Source organism: Oryzias melastigma, linkage group LG17 (assembly GCF_002922805.2).
Source record: "Oryzias melastigma strain HK-1 linkage group LG17, ASM292280v2, whole genome shotgun sequence".
NCBI lineage: Eukaryota > Metazoa > Chordata > Actinopteri > Beloniformes > Adrianichthyidae > Oryzias > Oryzias melastigma.
Genome location: NC_050528.1, coordinates 33724700 through 33739127, shown reverse-complemented (window position 1 = coordinate 33739127; position 14428 = coordinate 33724700). Strand labels below are relative to the sequence as shown.

The following is a 14428-nucleotide window of genomic DNA, read 5'->3' as shown; positions in this document are numbered from 1 at the left end:
CGAGTGGAAGGTAGGGGTCCCAGCACACTTTATGGCTTCCTTGCTGTAAACGAATAGCCTTTAATCTTGATAAAGGCATTCCACATGATCAAATGGTCAGCACAGGTTATCACAGTTGTTTTCCAAGGGTGGACTGCTACATATATATGCTTTTAAAGTATGTTTTTCTTATATATTAGTTTTTTAATCTCTAATTTGTGCATTTCTTTACTTGAATGGTTTCCTGTTTATGATCCCTAATTTGTGTTGGGTGGCATTTTTTTGAAAATACAACAAACAAATAAATAAATAGTTACTAAAATAAGTGTGTGTGTATCATAGGCTGAGCATTTCCAGACAGGCATCTCTGGAGACATCTCTCCGCCCAAACCCTGGTCACATAAGTCGACTCCCTCCAGTTTCTCGTCTCTTTCATCTTTCCAGCTGCTGGAGAAGCAGAACCCTGCATCCAGTCAACTGCTCTCCCTGCAGGCTGAGAGTGACCGTCTCCTGGGCGCCCTCGGGCGCTATCTTTCCGGGCATCGTTTCCTGCACAGGGAGCCGGCGGCCCCCTCTGAACAGCAGGCACCACCTCCTCGCCTCAGGCCCTTCCACAGCACTGGTAAAGAAAATCCACTCACCGGGAAGGAGACTTCCAACTTCAGGCTTCAGAAGTTGGGGAGAACTCCAGGGACTTCAGCCAGGGACCTGCTGACGTCTGTAGACGGTGAGTTTGAAGCGCATGGATCATAACACTGGGATTTGTGTCTGACTCTGCTCTGCTTTTGAAAATCCAGCATTCAGAGACAAAACAGTTCATCACTCTTCTCATACTGAGTTTGCATGTCACACACTGGAATTGGTCAAAGTGAGAACATGTAAACACCTAAAAAAATAAATTAAAATATATATATATTTTTTAAAAACTTTTTAATGTGAATAAAAGGCTTAGTGTTCAGCTTAAAATTTGTCAAAAGAGGGTAAACACTTTATTAATTTCACTTATGAAAAAAAGTGTTCTGATTCGTAAACTGTTTAGACCAGGGGTCTCAAACTCAATTCAGCCGGGGGCCGCTGGAGGCGGAGTCTGGGTGAGGCTGGGCCGCATCAGGATTTTCACAAGAAAATCGCTGATAAAACATTCCAATGTTCTCAAACATCTTTATTTTTAACACGAAATAATGAATTAAATAAATACATTTTAAAAATGAATCAAAAAAATCAATCATTAATAAATAAATAAAATAATAACAATGGCCATACAGCAGATACAGACAACTGAAGAATCACATATTGATTGACTGACTAGAGCAGTGTTTCTCAAATGTTGAGGAGTGCCCCCTGGGGGGAATGTGAATAAAAACATGTTTACATTAGTTATGGATATTGTGCATAATTCTATTTAGTAGTTGATAATAAATTAAATATAACAAAAACAACCTAAAATCCATTTGGTAGCAGAAAGAGCCGCTGTTTACAGTGAACCAAAGAACTGAATCTCTGAGAAAAGACAGAATTCATCACTACTGTGGAGGGAAACAAGGAAAGACTTGATTTTACTTTGTCTGAAAGTTTTGGAAGGATTCTTTAAAGAAAAGAGAACAATTAATAAAAAGATTATTTAGAATTTTTTTTATATTCTTTAACAATAATAAAGGTCCAAATTTTGAGGAGATATAAGTTTAATTTGAGCAAATTAACAAATGATACCGATGATATTTCCAGCAGAAAGTTGTAGGGGGGGGCAGAATAAGTTCTTCATGGGGGGTGGGGGGCACGTAAGACAAAATAATTGAGAAACTCTGGACGTGAGAAAACTATTTTTATTCAGTTTCAAATTTCTGTATTAACAGCCCCTCCTTCATTTCTGAGCTAAGAGCAGCGCGCTCACTGAGATTCTGCTCGTGCGCGCGCATCAATCACGCAGCGGGGGTCTGATTTGTCTGCTCGGAATGTTTGATGTGTGCCTGGATATGTCTTATTCCTGCGTGAAGTTTTGACATAACTAAAACGCCAAATGTGTCGCCCATTCATTCTAAGGGAGACATCCACAGATGGAGCTGGTAGCTCCCCCCACACCCGGCGTGGTGTCAGAAACACGTTTTTTTGAGACTGTGAATTTGTCACGTGGCAAAAGACGGGTGGGGCAAGCGAATCGTGTTTGGTGTGAAAGCAATTCCAGCTGCTTCATGGCTCCTCCTCCTCCCAGCTGACTGGAGGAATGAATGAATGAATGAGGAGGTACTGGACAGCCCGCCGATGTCCTGCCTCCAGAGCCATATACCTCACCGTGATTGGTTCATTCAGCTCTGCACACAAGTGTCACTCATTTCAGTCTTGCGGGCCGCACTAACAGTAATCTTTCATGTGAAGACGGGGGCCGCAAATTATCATCCTGGGGGCCGCAGATGGCCCGCGGGCCGCAAGTTTGAGACCCTGGTTTAGACTTTTGCATTGGAGCTTTGGCTCCAGACCAGTGTTTACGTTTGACCGCAGTAGGCTTCAACCCTATGTGTGATCAACGTGAAACAGCTTATTTTGTCGTGCAGAAAAGCGCCTTTGCATCAGATATAACACTTCATACTTGTAAACTTTGTTGGATATTGGTAAAAAGCTGCCTTAAAGTGTTGCTTGCCAGCACCACGCTGCTTTCCTCTGTCGGTCAGCTAATTCACATTGATCATGTAAGGAGTCGCAGTATGTCAACGAACATTGTAGGTTTTGACAGAACCACCGCAGGTGTTAAAGGTTCAAAGCTTACGGTTATATTAGTCTTTTTCAACACAAGTGCACCTGGCCGGGACGGGGGTTTTGATTTTCCAGTTCTGGACTTCCTTAGGATTTTCAGCTGTCATCTTGACTGCCACCAGATCCCCCTCTAATCTTTAGGGGCCAAAAGAAGATCCCTTTTGGGGCTTAAAGGGACATCGAAGTAAAAAAAAAAATAAAAAAAGAAAATCAAAATTGAGACTTACAGTTGCTGTGTTTCCATCATCTCTGAAATTTTGCAAATTGGAATTTTGATAATAAATTATTTTAATGGAAAAACACCACAACTTAAAAAAAAAATGCATTTCTGAAAAAAGATTTTGGGCTTATAGAAGGTGGTTTTTGTGGCGTATCGAAATAGATGTTTCGATACGTCGATAATGTTTACTTTTTCAAAATAATCTGCAATGGAAACACTTTTAAAAAAAATAAATGTACATCTTGCTATGAAGTGTCTGTCCCGAGCGCTGTACAACGGGCGCCACGAGAGATCCCACGGTGTCGCGACTCATTAAAAGCTGCGTGTCGTACGGAATCGTGCAGTCCCTTTGTAAAATCACCAAACACGATTTTATCTTCACTTCATCTGTAGCCGCACATCTGCAGTCTGAATAAGACACTGAAGTCTCCTTTGAGGATGAGCGCTAAAGCCGCGGCAGAAACTAGAATGGATATTGTCGTGTTTTCAAACAGAAATAAAGGCTCCAGCTCCTTCCTTGTTGGGATGATTACTTTTTTAAAAAAAACGCTGAACATGCTTCTCACACATCTGAGACTGTCAGTATCTCACTGCGCTGCCCGAGCGCGGGGCGTGCCCACACTGCTGTGACGTCACCCAAATGCTCCCTTTTAGTGAGTCAAATAAAAAAATACTTGGTCTCATCCATCGTCGTGTTTTTAATGACATTTGGCGTGAGTTGGTTTGTGGTCGCAAAATCATGATTTAATGGAAACAATGTCATTTCAAAACTGTGTTTTTTAAATGCTTAGAACTTCAATAAAGTTTTGTGCAAATATGTAATGTAAACATCGCTTGTGTAACAAATTTTATATAAAGTCCTGCTCCCAGCTAATCAGAAAATGATGATGGGAAAGGAGGCAGGCTTAATTCACACCAACAGTCCTTATCAAAACTTAGAAGCAAATTTCTAATGAATTCCTGCTGCTTTGTAGAAGCTTTGTCCTAGAAAACCAAACAGTTTTGAAAAAATACATTTAAGAAATCACTGCTAAGACTTTAAAAAAAGGATCACAAGATGATGGGAGTGGAACTTTCCAAATGACCCTTTTGATTCCTCTTTGTTTTTGTCTCTTTGTTTCTCAGCTTTAGTTTTCATTCCAGTGAAAGAAAGCTTTCACATTAACAGAACTGCTTTCATTGAAACATGTCATACCAGAGTTTTTAAAGCCAAAAGAGGACCAGCAGGACTGTCTGCCTCGCTAAAGCCAGCATTCTCATTTCTTCCTCCAGAGAGTTTCATCCAGAACGTCCTGAAGAACGCTGGCAGGCAGCATGTGAACGTGGACAACCTGTCACCGCAGGACTTGGACCAGCTGTCCCGCTTGATCGCTGATGCCTTGCAGGTGGTTGACCGGGATCAGCCAGCAAACGCAGCTTTGATCCGTGACCGAGGACCTGGACCGAGAGACCTGGAAGCGGATCCGAACGTGGCAGAGGAAGAAGCTGCCAAAGCGGAGGAGGAGGAGAAGAAGTTGTTGGAGAAGCCGCCCACGCTAAGACCGCAGGAGAGCACCTCTTTGTCACTGGCAGCACTTCAAGGTAATTTCATAATGATTTATTTTCTGTTCTCCCATAATTAAAATATCGAGCAAATGCCTGAAAGCATACAAACGTAATTGTTTTGGGTAAATTAAATAAAAAAAAACACATCACTCAAATTGCCACAAGAGTGCAACATGGAAATCAATGGGAAAGTAAACAGGGTTCCTGTGCTGGGTGCAGGCCACATGCACCGCTGGTCTGAATGTTTCCCCATCCACAGAGATGACTTAGTCTAAACTGTTTACCTAATGTGCTCAGCAGATCATTTAATAGAGCTGGCATTAATTAAACATTTGCAAAGGGAGTCACACTGCTGCGTTTTCTGACAAGTAAATAAGAAGAAGCTCCTTTAAAGATTTTAAACCAAGAACTCTATCGTTTTCAGATTACCTTTAGCCTGTTTCTGTCATTATTCGTACATTCTGACTCTTTTTTTTTTTTTTAACAAAACTTTGCATTTGAACATTTTTTGTCTCCTTCTCTTCACAGAGCGTCACACCGAGGAAGAGGAGGCTAACGCCAAGGACAAAGTAGGCTACTGATCTGTTTAATCATTTAAAGGAAGAAAGCGTTTGACATTGGGCTCTTGTCTCAAAACTTTTGAAAGAACACCGTATGCTTTGGAAAAATTCTGACTCACCAAATAGTTTGGTAAATTCATTTTTTATGTGTTCCCAAAAGTTCTGTGACCTTTTTAGGACAAGGATTCTAAAAAAAAAATCAGTTTCACTTCACCAAGTTTTTATAAATATGTTGGAAAAAAAGAACATTGGTCTGCCTACAATACAATATCTGTAGTCTTTATTCAGAAAAAGATAAAGATGTAGCCTTTAAATTGTCCCAGAGATTTTTTTTTGTGACACTGAGAGAATTTTTTGCACGCATCAGCCTAAACAAGGACAGGGTAGACAGTTATTGGAATTGTCAGAAATCACGCCCACAAGAGTAAGTTTGCATCTCAGGGCCGGATCTAGCCAGCCCCTGTTGGGGGTGCAAACAGAATATCAGGGGGGCAAGTTTGGGGATACTAAGTGGTTGCGGTGTAAAATCCTCCCCAGCCCTCAACAAGCCCCAATCGGATAAAAATCCTGTTTTTAGAGTTTCCAACATGTCTGTGTGTCATTTTTCTTCTGAAAGAGAACAAATGTAATAAGAAATCATTTAGTTTTTACATTTCTGAGTATTTCTCCTTTTAAATCAATCAAACTGTCTTGGACAGACTGTGTTTGAATGAATGATCTTCTTTCCATCAACAGCTCTGCTGCACATGCACTAAACCCTCATCTGTTCCTAGTGTCTAGTTCAGGTTCTGGAGAAGAGAAGATGGTATCTTCACATTGACTGCAGTCAAATGAGCCGCCGTTCACATTTCTGTGGTCAAATCAGCATCACTGGATTTTTGGTGTGAGTTTCATCCAATACTTACGGTAGCAGGACTGAGAACGCTGGAAAATCTCCACCAGACTCCACGGAGCTTCTTGATGTGACCACGGAAATGTGAACGGCGGCTCATTTGACCGCAGTTGGAAAGGATTGTAAATCAATGAAAGAGCATTTTGATGTTAGCTTTGATTATTTTATCAAGAACTCTGAGAAACCAATGATTGAATGTATTGATCACAGTCAATAAACATTGGAGAATTAGCTAAAAGAGTCTTTGGTGAACTGGAAGGAGAAAGAATCAGGATTTTGGAGGAAGTTCTGTCCATGAAGATCTTCACTTCCTCGTCCAGCTGACATCCGGATCAGAAATATGTCAGATTATCCATCTCTTTTTGGAATATCATGAACAAGATTTCAAATAATCTGTTATATGTTGTTGTTGCCTTTAAAAGTTAACTTTTATTTAGATTTTATTTATTTCTCTGGGACAATGGACATTAAATTAACCGATCAGCTATTTTATATCTGTTGTCCACGGACAAATGTTAATTTTTTTTTTTAATAAAAAATATAATATTAAAGTTTATACTAAGGAGAAGAAGCATATTAAAATTCAACGGAATGTCAAAGACAACCCCAACCTCCTGTTCTCATTCAGTCCCACTGTCCGCCTTCATCCCCCGCCTGCAGCCGCCTGGTCTCACTGACGACCCAGGCGAGTCATCTCAAACACAGCTAATGCTCCGGTACCGTTAGCTTCACTGCTACAAACATCGCTAGCTTTAATAACCAGAAACCTGAACATTGTCAACTCTCGCTTTTTCCTCCAAACTACAACAAAAAGAGCAACAGATGGAGGACAAGAAGGAGTTCAAATGACGGTTAATCAAGTCATTTCAGCGACAAACAGCAGACAAAAACTTCAAATAGCTCTGCTGCTGAGAATCAAGAGAATCAAGAATCAAGAATCTTTATTGTCATTTATGCAGAGCAAAATGAAATTTCTGCCAGCAGCTCTTTGCTAAAATTTTGAAAGAATAGGATAAATATATACAAGGTGCATTACAGTTAAAAGACACGGTGAAAGAGAAGTGGACATTGCACAACAGTTAAGGTGCTGCAAGAACATAAATAAAAATAAATAAATCAGTGCACAGAGACCTGAGAGTTATTGTTGAGTCTATTTCCTTAGACTTAGGGTGGGTGGGTGGATGGACTTCACAGCTCTGGGGAAGAAGCTGTGTTTCAGTCTGTTGGTGTGGGTCCTGATGTTCCTGTATCTCTTCCCAGAGGGAAGAGCTACAAACAGTTGGTGTCCAGGGTGGGTGGGGTCTGCAGCTATACGACCAGCCCTCCGTTGGACCCGGCTGTCGTACACTGAGTCGAGTTGTGGGAGCGGTTGACCCACAATCCCCTGTGCGGTTTTCACCACCCGGGCCAAGTCCTTCCTGTCTTTTGCAGTGCAACTCCCGTACCACACTGTGACGCTCAGGCAGAGGATGCTCTCTATGGTGGCTCTGTAAAAGTTTTTCAGCAGCTGAGAGGAAAGTCCAGTCCTTTTTAATTTCCTAAGGAAGAAGAGTCTCTGTTAAGCTTTCTTCACAAGGTAGGATGCATGCACTGACCAGGTAAGGTCAGATGTAATGTGGATCCCCAGGAACTTGATGTGGTCCACTCGCTCCACCTCTTCCCCGTGAATGAGAAGAGGGATGTGTTCCACCTTTTTAGACCTCCTGAAGTCCATTATGACCTCCTTGGTCTTGGAGGTGTTTAGGACGAGGTTGTTGTCGGTGCACCACCCTGTTAGGTGTTGGATCTCCTCTCTGTAGTGCAGGGGTGTCAAACTCGAGTCCTCGAGGGCCGACGTCCTGCTGGTTTTCCAGAAATCATGCCCCATCTGCTGCTGATTACCTGGATCAGGTGTGTTTGGCCAATAAAGAGCTTCAAAGGCAGGTTGGTTGGAAAACATGTAGGACACCGGCCCTCCAGGCCTGGAGTTCGACACCTGTGCTGTAGTGGGTCTTATCATTGTTCGATATGAGACCCACAATATTGGTGTCATCTGCAAACTTGACAACCATGTTTGTAGGGTGGATAGCAGAACAGTCGTGGGTGAAGAGAGTGAAGAGGGCCGGGCTGAAGACACATCCCTGTGGTGTTCCTGTGCTTAGGATCAGAGTGGATGATGTGGAGTCTAAAATCCTCACCACTTGAGGCCTGTTGATAAGAAAGTCCCTGATCCAGAAACACAGAGAGGCAGGCAGTCCCAGGTTGTGGAGTTTCAGTATCAGCTTGTCCGGGATCACAGTGTTAAATGCTGAACTGAAGTCCACAAACAGCATCCTGACGTAGGTGTTGGTGTGCTCCAGATGAGACATGGCCACATGTAGGGCTAATGAAACTGCGTCCTCTGTTGATCGGTTCTCCCTGTAGGCGAACTGATGTCTGTCCAGGGACGCAGGGATGATGTCCTTGATGTGGCTCAGGATGATCCTCTCGAAGCACTTCATGATCACCGGTGTCAAAGCCACAGGGCGGTAATCATTGAGGCAGGAGACAGAAGATTTTTTTGGTACGGGCACAATGATGGAAGACTTGAGGCACACAGGTACTGAAGCGAGCTGTAAAGACAGGTTGAAGATGTCCAGAAAAACCCCCGCCAGCTGTTGTGCACACAGCTTGAGAACGGCGTGTCTCTGTCGCTGACCATGTGTGCGCGTGAGCAACGGAGTGAGAGACGAGGAGGCCACGCCCTCCTTTGATCTACCAATCAGCACTAGCAGCTACTTTGAGGCCATGTCCACACGTAGGCGGGTATTTCTACAAACGCATATCTGCTGACCTCCGTTTTACAAAAAGTGTTGCGTCCACACATGATCGTTTTAAAAATAACTCCATCCACACGTGGTTGCGCTCTTGGACGCGGTTATGAGCTTGCCAGAACAGTAGTTGACAGTGTTTCCATTAACTCTGAAATTTTACAAATTGGAATTTCGATAATAAATCCTCCTAATGGAAACACCACAACTTTGAAAAAACTCGCATTTTTCGAAAAAAAGTTTTTGCTCTTACAGTAGGTGGCATTTGGGGCGTATCGAAACAGACATTTTTCGCACAACTGTTTTGGAAACACTTTTTTGGAAATAGATGCGCCTCTTTGTGTGTCTGTCCTGAGCGCAACACAGCGGGCGGCAGCAGAGATCTAACAGCTTCACAGCTTCATCTGCAGCTACACCTCTGCAGCTTGGAGCCTGAAGATGCTGAAGTCTCGTTTGAGGAAAAGCGCGAGTGCAGGGACAGAAACTTAAATGGATCTCGTCGTGTTTTTAAACAGAAAAAGGTCCAGCAGCTTACTTGCTGGAATGGTTATTTATTTAAAAAACCACTGAACAGGTTTCTCACCTGAGACTGTCAATAGACTCTGCGCGGCATGAGCTCTCCAGACAGAGCTGTGACGTCACCGCAATGCTCCTTTTTTAGTGAATCAAATAAAAAAATACTTGTTCTCATTCATCGTCGTGTTTTTAATGACTTATCGCGTGAGTTGGGTTGTGCTTTATCGCAAAAATTATGATTTAATGGAAACAGTGTCATTTCGAAACTGCGTTTTTTTTTCAAAATTCCTAGAATTTCGATAAAGCTTTGCACAAATGTGTAATGGAAACGCAGCTAGTACTGACGTGTATGCATTAATTGTCGCAAAAAGTGACGTTTAAAAACGGAAATCACCGTTTATTCATGTCCACACTCAGACGCAAAACCGGAGTTTTCCAAAATCTTCACTTTGGCCGGAGTTTTCCAAATGCACCGTTTTCAGTGACTTAGATCTTCGGTTTGTGTGGATGATAGGCCAAAACACATAGAAATATATTCGTTTTAGCAGATACCCGCCTACGTGTGGACAAGGCCTGAATGGGAGCCAGAGAGAGCAGAGAGCGCTCTGTTTTTCATGTTTGCATGGCATCACGTTTGGGGGGGGGCAGTCCTTAAATTTGTGGGGGCATTGCCCCACCTTGCACATGCCTAGATCCTGCCTTATTGCATCTGCAGACAAAATGTAGACACCCCTGAAAATGTTGTTCTTGCAATGCTGATTTGTGTAAAAAGATTTGTGGCTGCATCAAAAAAAAAGACAAATTGAGCTCTAAAAAAGTATTTATAGCTTTAATAATGTGCAAAAACACATCCTGTCTTGAGAAATAGTATTTGTCACATAAAATTACACACATAGTGTTTTCACTGGTTTTACCCTCAGGATTATTCATCAGCCCTAATCAACCAATCAGCATCTTTCCCCTGTCAGCAGCCAATCGACGTGCTGCTTTTCAATTGCCAATTTGATAGCAAAATGTTACATGCCTCAAAATTATTCTGTAAAATGAAATGAGTGTATCTGTTCAACTGAAAACCAATGTAGCAACAGAGTCAACAACAACAACCAAGAGAGATAAGATTTAAGAAACAAAGGTTAAGACATGAAGACGGTGGCTGAGTATTAACCTTTGACCTTTAGATTTCTAACAGATTTTCAACACATGCCAGAAATTCCCACTAGATTTTCCTAAAATGGGCCAGCATTCTTTTTTTGTTTATTAAACTGTATCTGTTTTATCCTAAAACTAGAAAAAAAAAATCTTAATGAACCACATTATAATAAATGGGCACAAGAAGAGCAATAATATTTGTTTTAATGCAGAGGGCATGCTCGTTTTGGTTATAAGAGTATTACTAAGCAGAATAAAGTGGCATAAAAAACTGTTTTGAAATGATTGAATGATAGTTGATCACAATGCTTTGTTGTTCAAAAATAGAGAAGAGCTGAATTTGGATGAGAATTTGATCACAACCCTGAATTTGGTTGTTTCTTTATCTGCACCAGTGGGAGGGAAATTAACGTAAATAATAATAAAAAAAAAATCTTATTTTCTATATTATTATAGATATAAATAAAAAATATAACATGAAATTATTATTATTATTATTTTATGAAGAATGTCAGGGTCAAAGTCTGAGGTTGTAACTTGAGTTTGCATCTGCACATGTATAAGTTGCTTAAGTCTAAAGTTTTACATTAAATATTGAATGCGCCGATGGGGAGGCGTCTTCAGAATCCAATCAGGCCTACATGTTTTCCAACCGTCAAGTAATTGAAGCTCCTAATTGGCCAAACACACCTGATCCAGGTTGTCAGGATTTCTGGAAAACCATGGCTATTTGTTATATCTAAATGCTAACGTGAGAATCTAAAGTGAATTTTATGAACAGTTTTTGTTTTTTTAAATAAAATGCCATTTTGTATTGTTCTTGTATTAAAAAGTAGGATTAAAGACACACTGATCATCATGTTCCACGCTCTTGTTTGTTCACTCCTCATTTGCTGTCTAATAGTTTAAAGCTCTTCCATCATTCTTCATCTTACTGACCCAAAAGCTATATGAAGTTGTAAAGAAAAGATTAGATTTTAAAGTGTCCGCAAACACAGCAAAGTGGGTTTTTGGCGAGCGTTTGCTTCTACATTTGAGCAATTACCCTGAAGACAGGACCTGAAAACAACAGCATATTACAACCATCCCCAGTCGAGACACTGACAGGCTGGATTTTCTTTGATTCATAGCAATTACGTCCCCATGTCTTTCACTGCACACCGCCTACACATTCACAAAACAGCTCCTTCCTGTTCGGTTTCAGGAGTTTAAAACGTAAGATCTTCAACAGAAATTCTCCCCAGAAGTTACTATTAAAGGTTAATGCTCTAGTGACTACTGTGACTAACTTTTAGAGTGTTTGTAGCTCAACTAAAATGAGCCACATTCTGTCTTTTTGATAAAAGACTCGCCAGTTAGTGAAGAGACATTTATTGAATTCATTTGAAGTAATGATTCACGTCCTCTTAAAAATTAGCATTTGATATATGTTAGTAAGAGATGACAAAAACTTGAGAGCAAGATTTTGAATCTGATTCATTTCATTAGCTTCATTGATACTTTTTAAATCCACTTGATGAGCTATTTTTACTGTAAGACTCCCAATAATCTGTGCTTTGCTGTAAAAGCCAGAACAAATTAAACAGCATTGTATGGCCCCCAGGTGTTGCCACCCCCACTCTCACGTGCACTCCCCCACCACCCTTCCTGTCTGCATTTGACCCAGCCCTCAACCTCATTGGCAAACTGGTCAGAGCAGCATATAGCAAATTGGCTAAAAAGATTTAAATAAATAAAAATGGTGGCTCTTCTGTTTGTTTAATCTCCTTAGCAACCATTTTGTCTTTTGTTCACCGGGGGATACTGAACAGATCTATAGCTGCGTTTCCAGTACATATATGCGCAAAACTTTATCAAAATTTTAGATAACACTGTTTTTATTAAATCACAATTAAGATTAAGATTAAGATTAAGAAAAACCTTTATTAGTCTCACAATGGGGAAATTGCAATAGGCAACAGTGCAGAATTAGGCGAGAGGATAGAAATAAAATAAAATATACATTATAAAGAGCTAAGACAATGGGACACCCTTAAATTATAAGAAGAGCTAAGCAGTAAGATGCAATATCCAAAGAATAATCAGTAATATATAGCATATTGACAGTTATTGCACAGTTAAGAGTAGGTAGGTATGAACAGGTATATACAGCTATTGCACAGTCAAGTGATCAATAATTAAGGGTAATACAGGTCATAAATTGTGTTGTACAGAGTTACGGATATTGCACATGGTGATCAGAATAGTTGGTTGTACATGTGTTACATGTGTTGGTTGTTGTACATACAATTATGTGAATAAACACAAACTAACTCAAGCGATGTCATTAATAACACAGCAATTGATGAGACCAAGTATTTGTTTTTTTTTTTTACTCTCTAAGAGGGAGCGTTTAGGGGCACAGCAGTATGGCGCGCGCCTTGCGCGTGCAGTGCAGATAGTCCATTGACAGCCGCAGATACACTAAGAAGCCTGTTCAGTGGTATTAAAGAAATAACCACTCTAACAAGTGCGCAGCTGGACCCTTTTTTCTGTTTGAAACAAGACGAGATCCATTCAAGTTTCTGTCACGGCACTCATACTTATCCTCAAAGGAGATGTCTGTTTCTTATTCAGGTTGAAGCAATGAGGAAATCTTGTTTGGTGATTTTATGGAGGAGCTATACGATTCCGTGTGACATGCAGCTTATAGTGAGCTGTGATGCTGTGGGATCTCTCGTTGCGCCCGCTGTACAGTGCTCACAGCAGTCACTTCCTACCAAGAAGAGCATTTAAATCGAAAAAAGTGTTTCCATTGCAATTTTGCGAATTATGTCCATGTTGATACGCCCCAAAAACCACCTCCTCCAGGTGCAAAAACCTTTTTCAAAAATGTGAGTCTTTTGAAATTGTGGCGTTTCCATTAAGATAATTTATTTTCGAAAATCTAATTTGTGAAATTGCATAGTTAATGGAAACACAGCTTATGTAAGTTTCAGAAGATTTAGCGAAAGTAAACTTTTAGGTTTCCTTAGCAACCAAGGTCTATTGCCAGCCACGCCCTCTTTAATATGGTCTCGCATCCTATGTTAAATCATTTGGTTAAACTCTAACCAGGGTTTCAACCAAAACATTTTCACAATATTTGTCAGGAATGGTGGTGTAGGACCCAAACGCAGGAGACATGGTGGCAGAAACTCAAAGATTTACTTAAAAACTCAAAACATGACAAAACCAGGAGAAACCAAACCAGTGACGTGACATAACAGAACAGATGACCTGACAATGAGAAACGGAAAACCAGACACTTAAATACACCGAGGTTGATTAACTAAATGAAAACAGCTGTGGATGATTTAACCTGAAAATGGTGGGACTGACAGGGAAAAACAAAACATGACAAAAACTTAAGTACGAATCATGACATATTCTGCCAAAACGTGCAACTAACAGGAAAATGGCGCTTTTGGGAACTTGCCAGGTGCTCGCCGTTAATAATCTACACCTTCTGAGCCCAACATTTTTTCCACAGTAGCTTCTCTTTGATGTTCAAGAAGTTTGGAGACGATGGATGAAAATCCCAAGTATGGGTTTTAATTTGTAACTGGTACAAAAAGTGTTTTTTTTTTTCAAGATGATAGCATTTTAACAATGTCAAAGGTTAACCAAACTCTAGGGGTAATTGGGGTCTCAAGCTGACAGCATGTATGTACTCGTTTGTTTAAAAATCCTTTTCTCATCTTATGGACAAATGTAAAAATTGCTAAATGTCACACTTTGCCACAAAATGGCCACCAAGCCATACATGGTGTGGTCGTTCACTTGTTGCTAGCTGTGTGTCAATTTTGTTGAGTTTAAGAGTATGTGGTGGGGGGGCAAACTTTTGTTTAAAGAAAAAGGCTATGAACGTTTTAAGCTTTAATTTTAGCTTTAACTTACCAACGTTATACCCAGTTTCCATGAGTGTAAAAAATTGAAAGTAAGACCAACTCTGATGCTAACATGGGATTGTGTATGAATGCCAACAAAACTGTTGGCACTGATGTGAGAT

At 40.7% G+C, this 14428-nt stretch overlaps 1 protein-coding gene across 2 annotated transcripts in view; it reads left to right on the top strand.

The window, feature by feature from the left end:
* The window catches only part of LOC112141880 (receptor-type tyrosine-protein phosphatase N2), a gene marked incomplete at its 3' end in the record, with an annotated part of 102119 nt that overhangs the window by 57464 nt on the left and 30227 nt on the right, over positions 1–14428 (top strand). For both annotated transcript variants that reach the window (XM_024265076.2, XM_024265075.2), the window contains 3 exon segments: positions 424–706; positions 4220–4528; positions 5021–5061. In XM_024265076.2, coding sequence (XP_024120844.1) covers positions 424–706; positions 4220–4528; positions 5021–5061 — 633 coding nt within the window.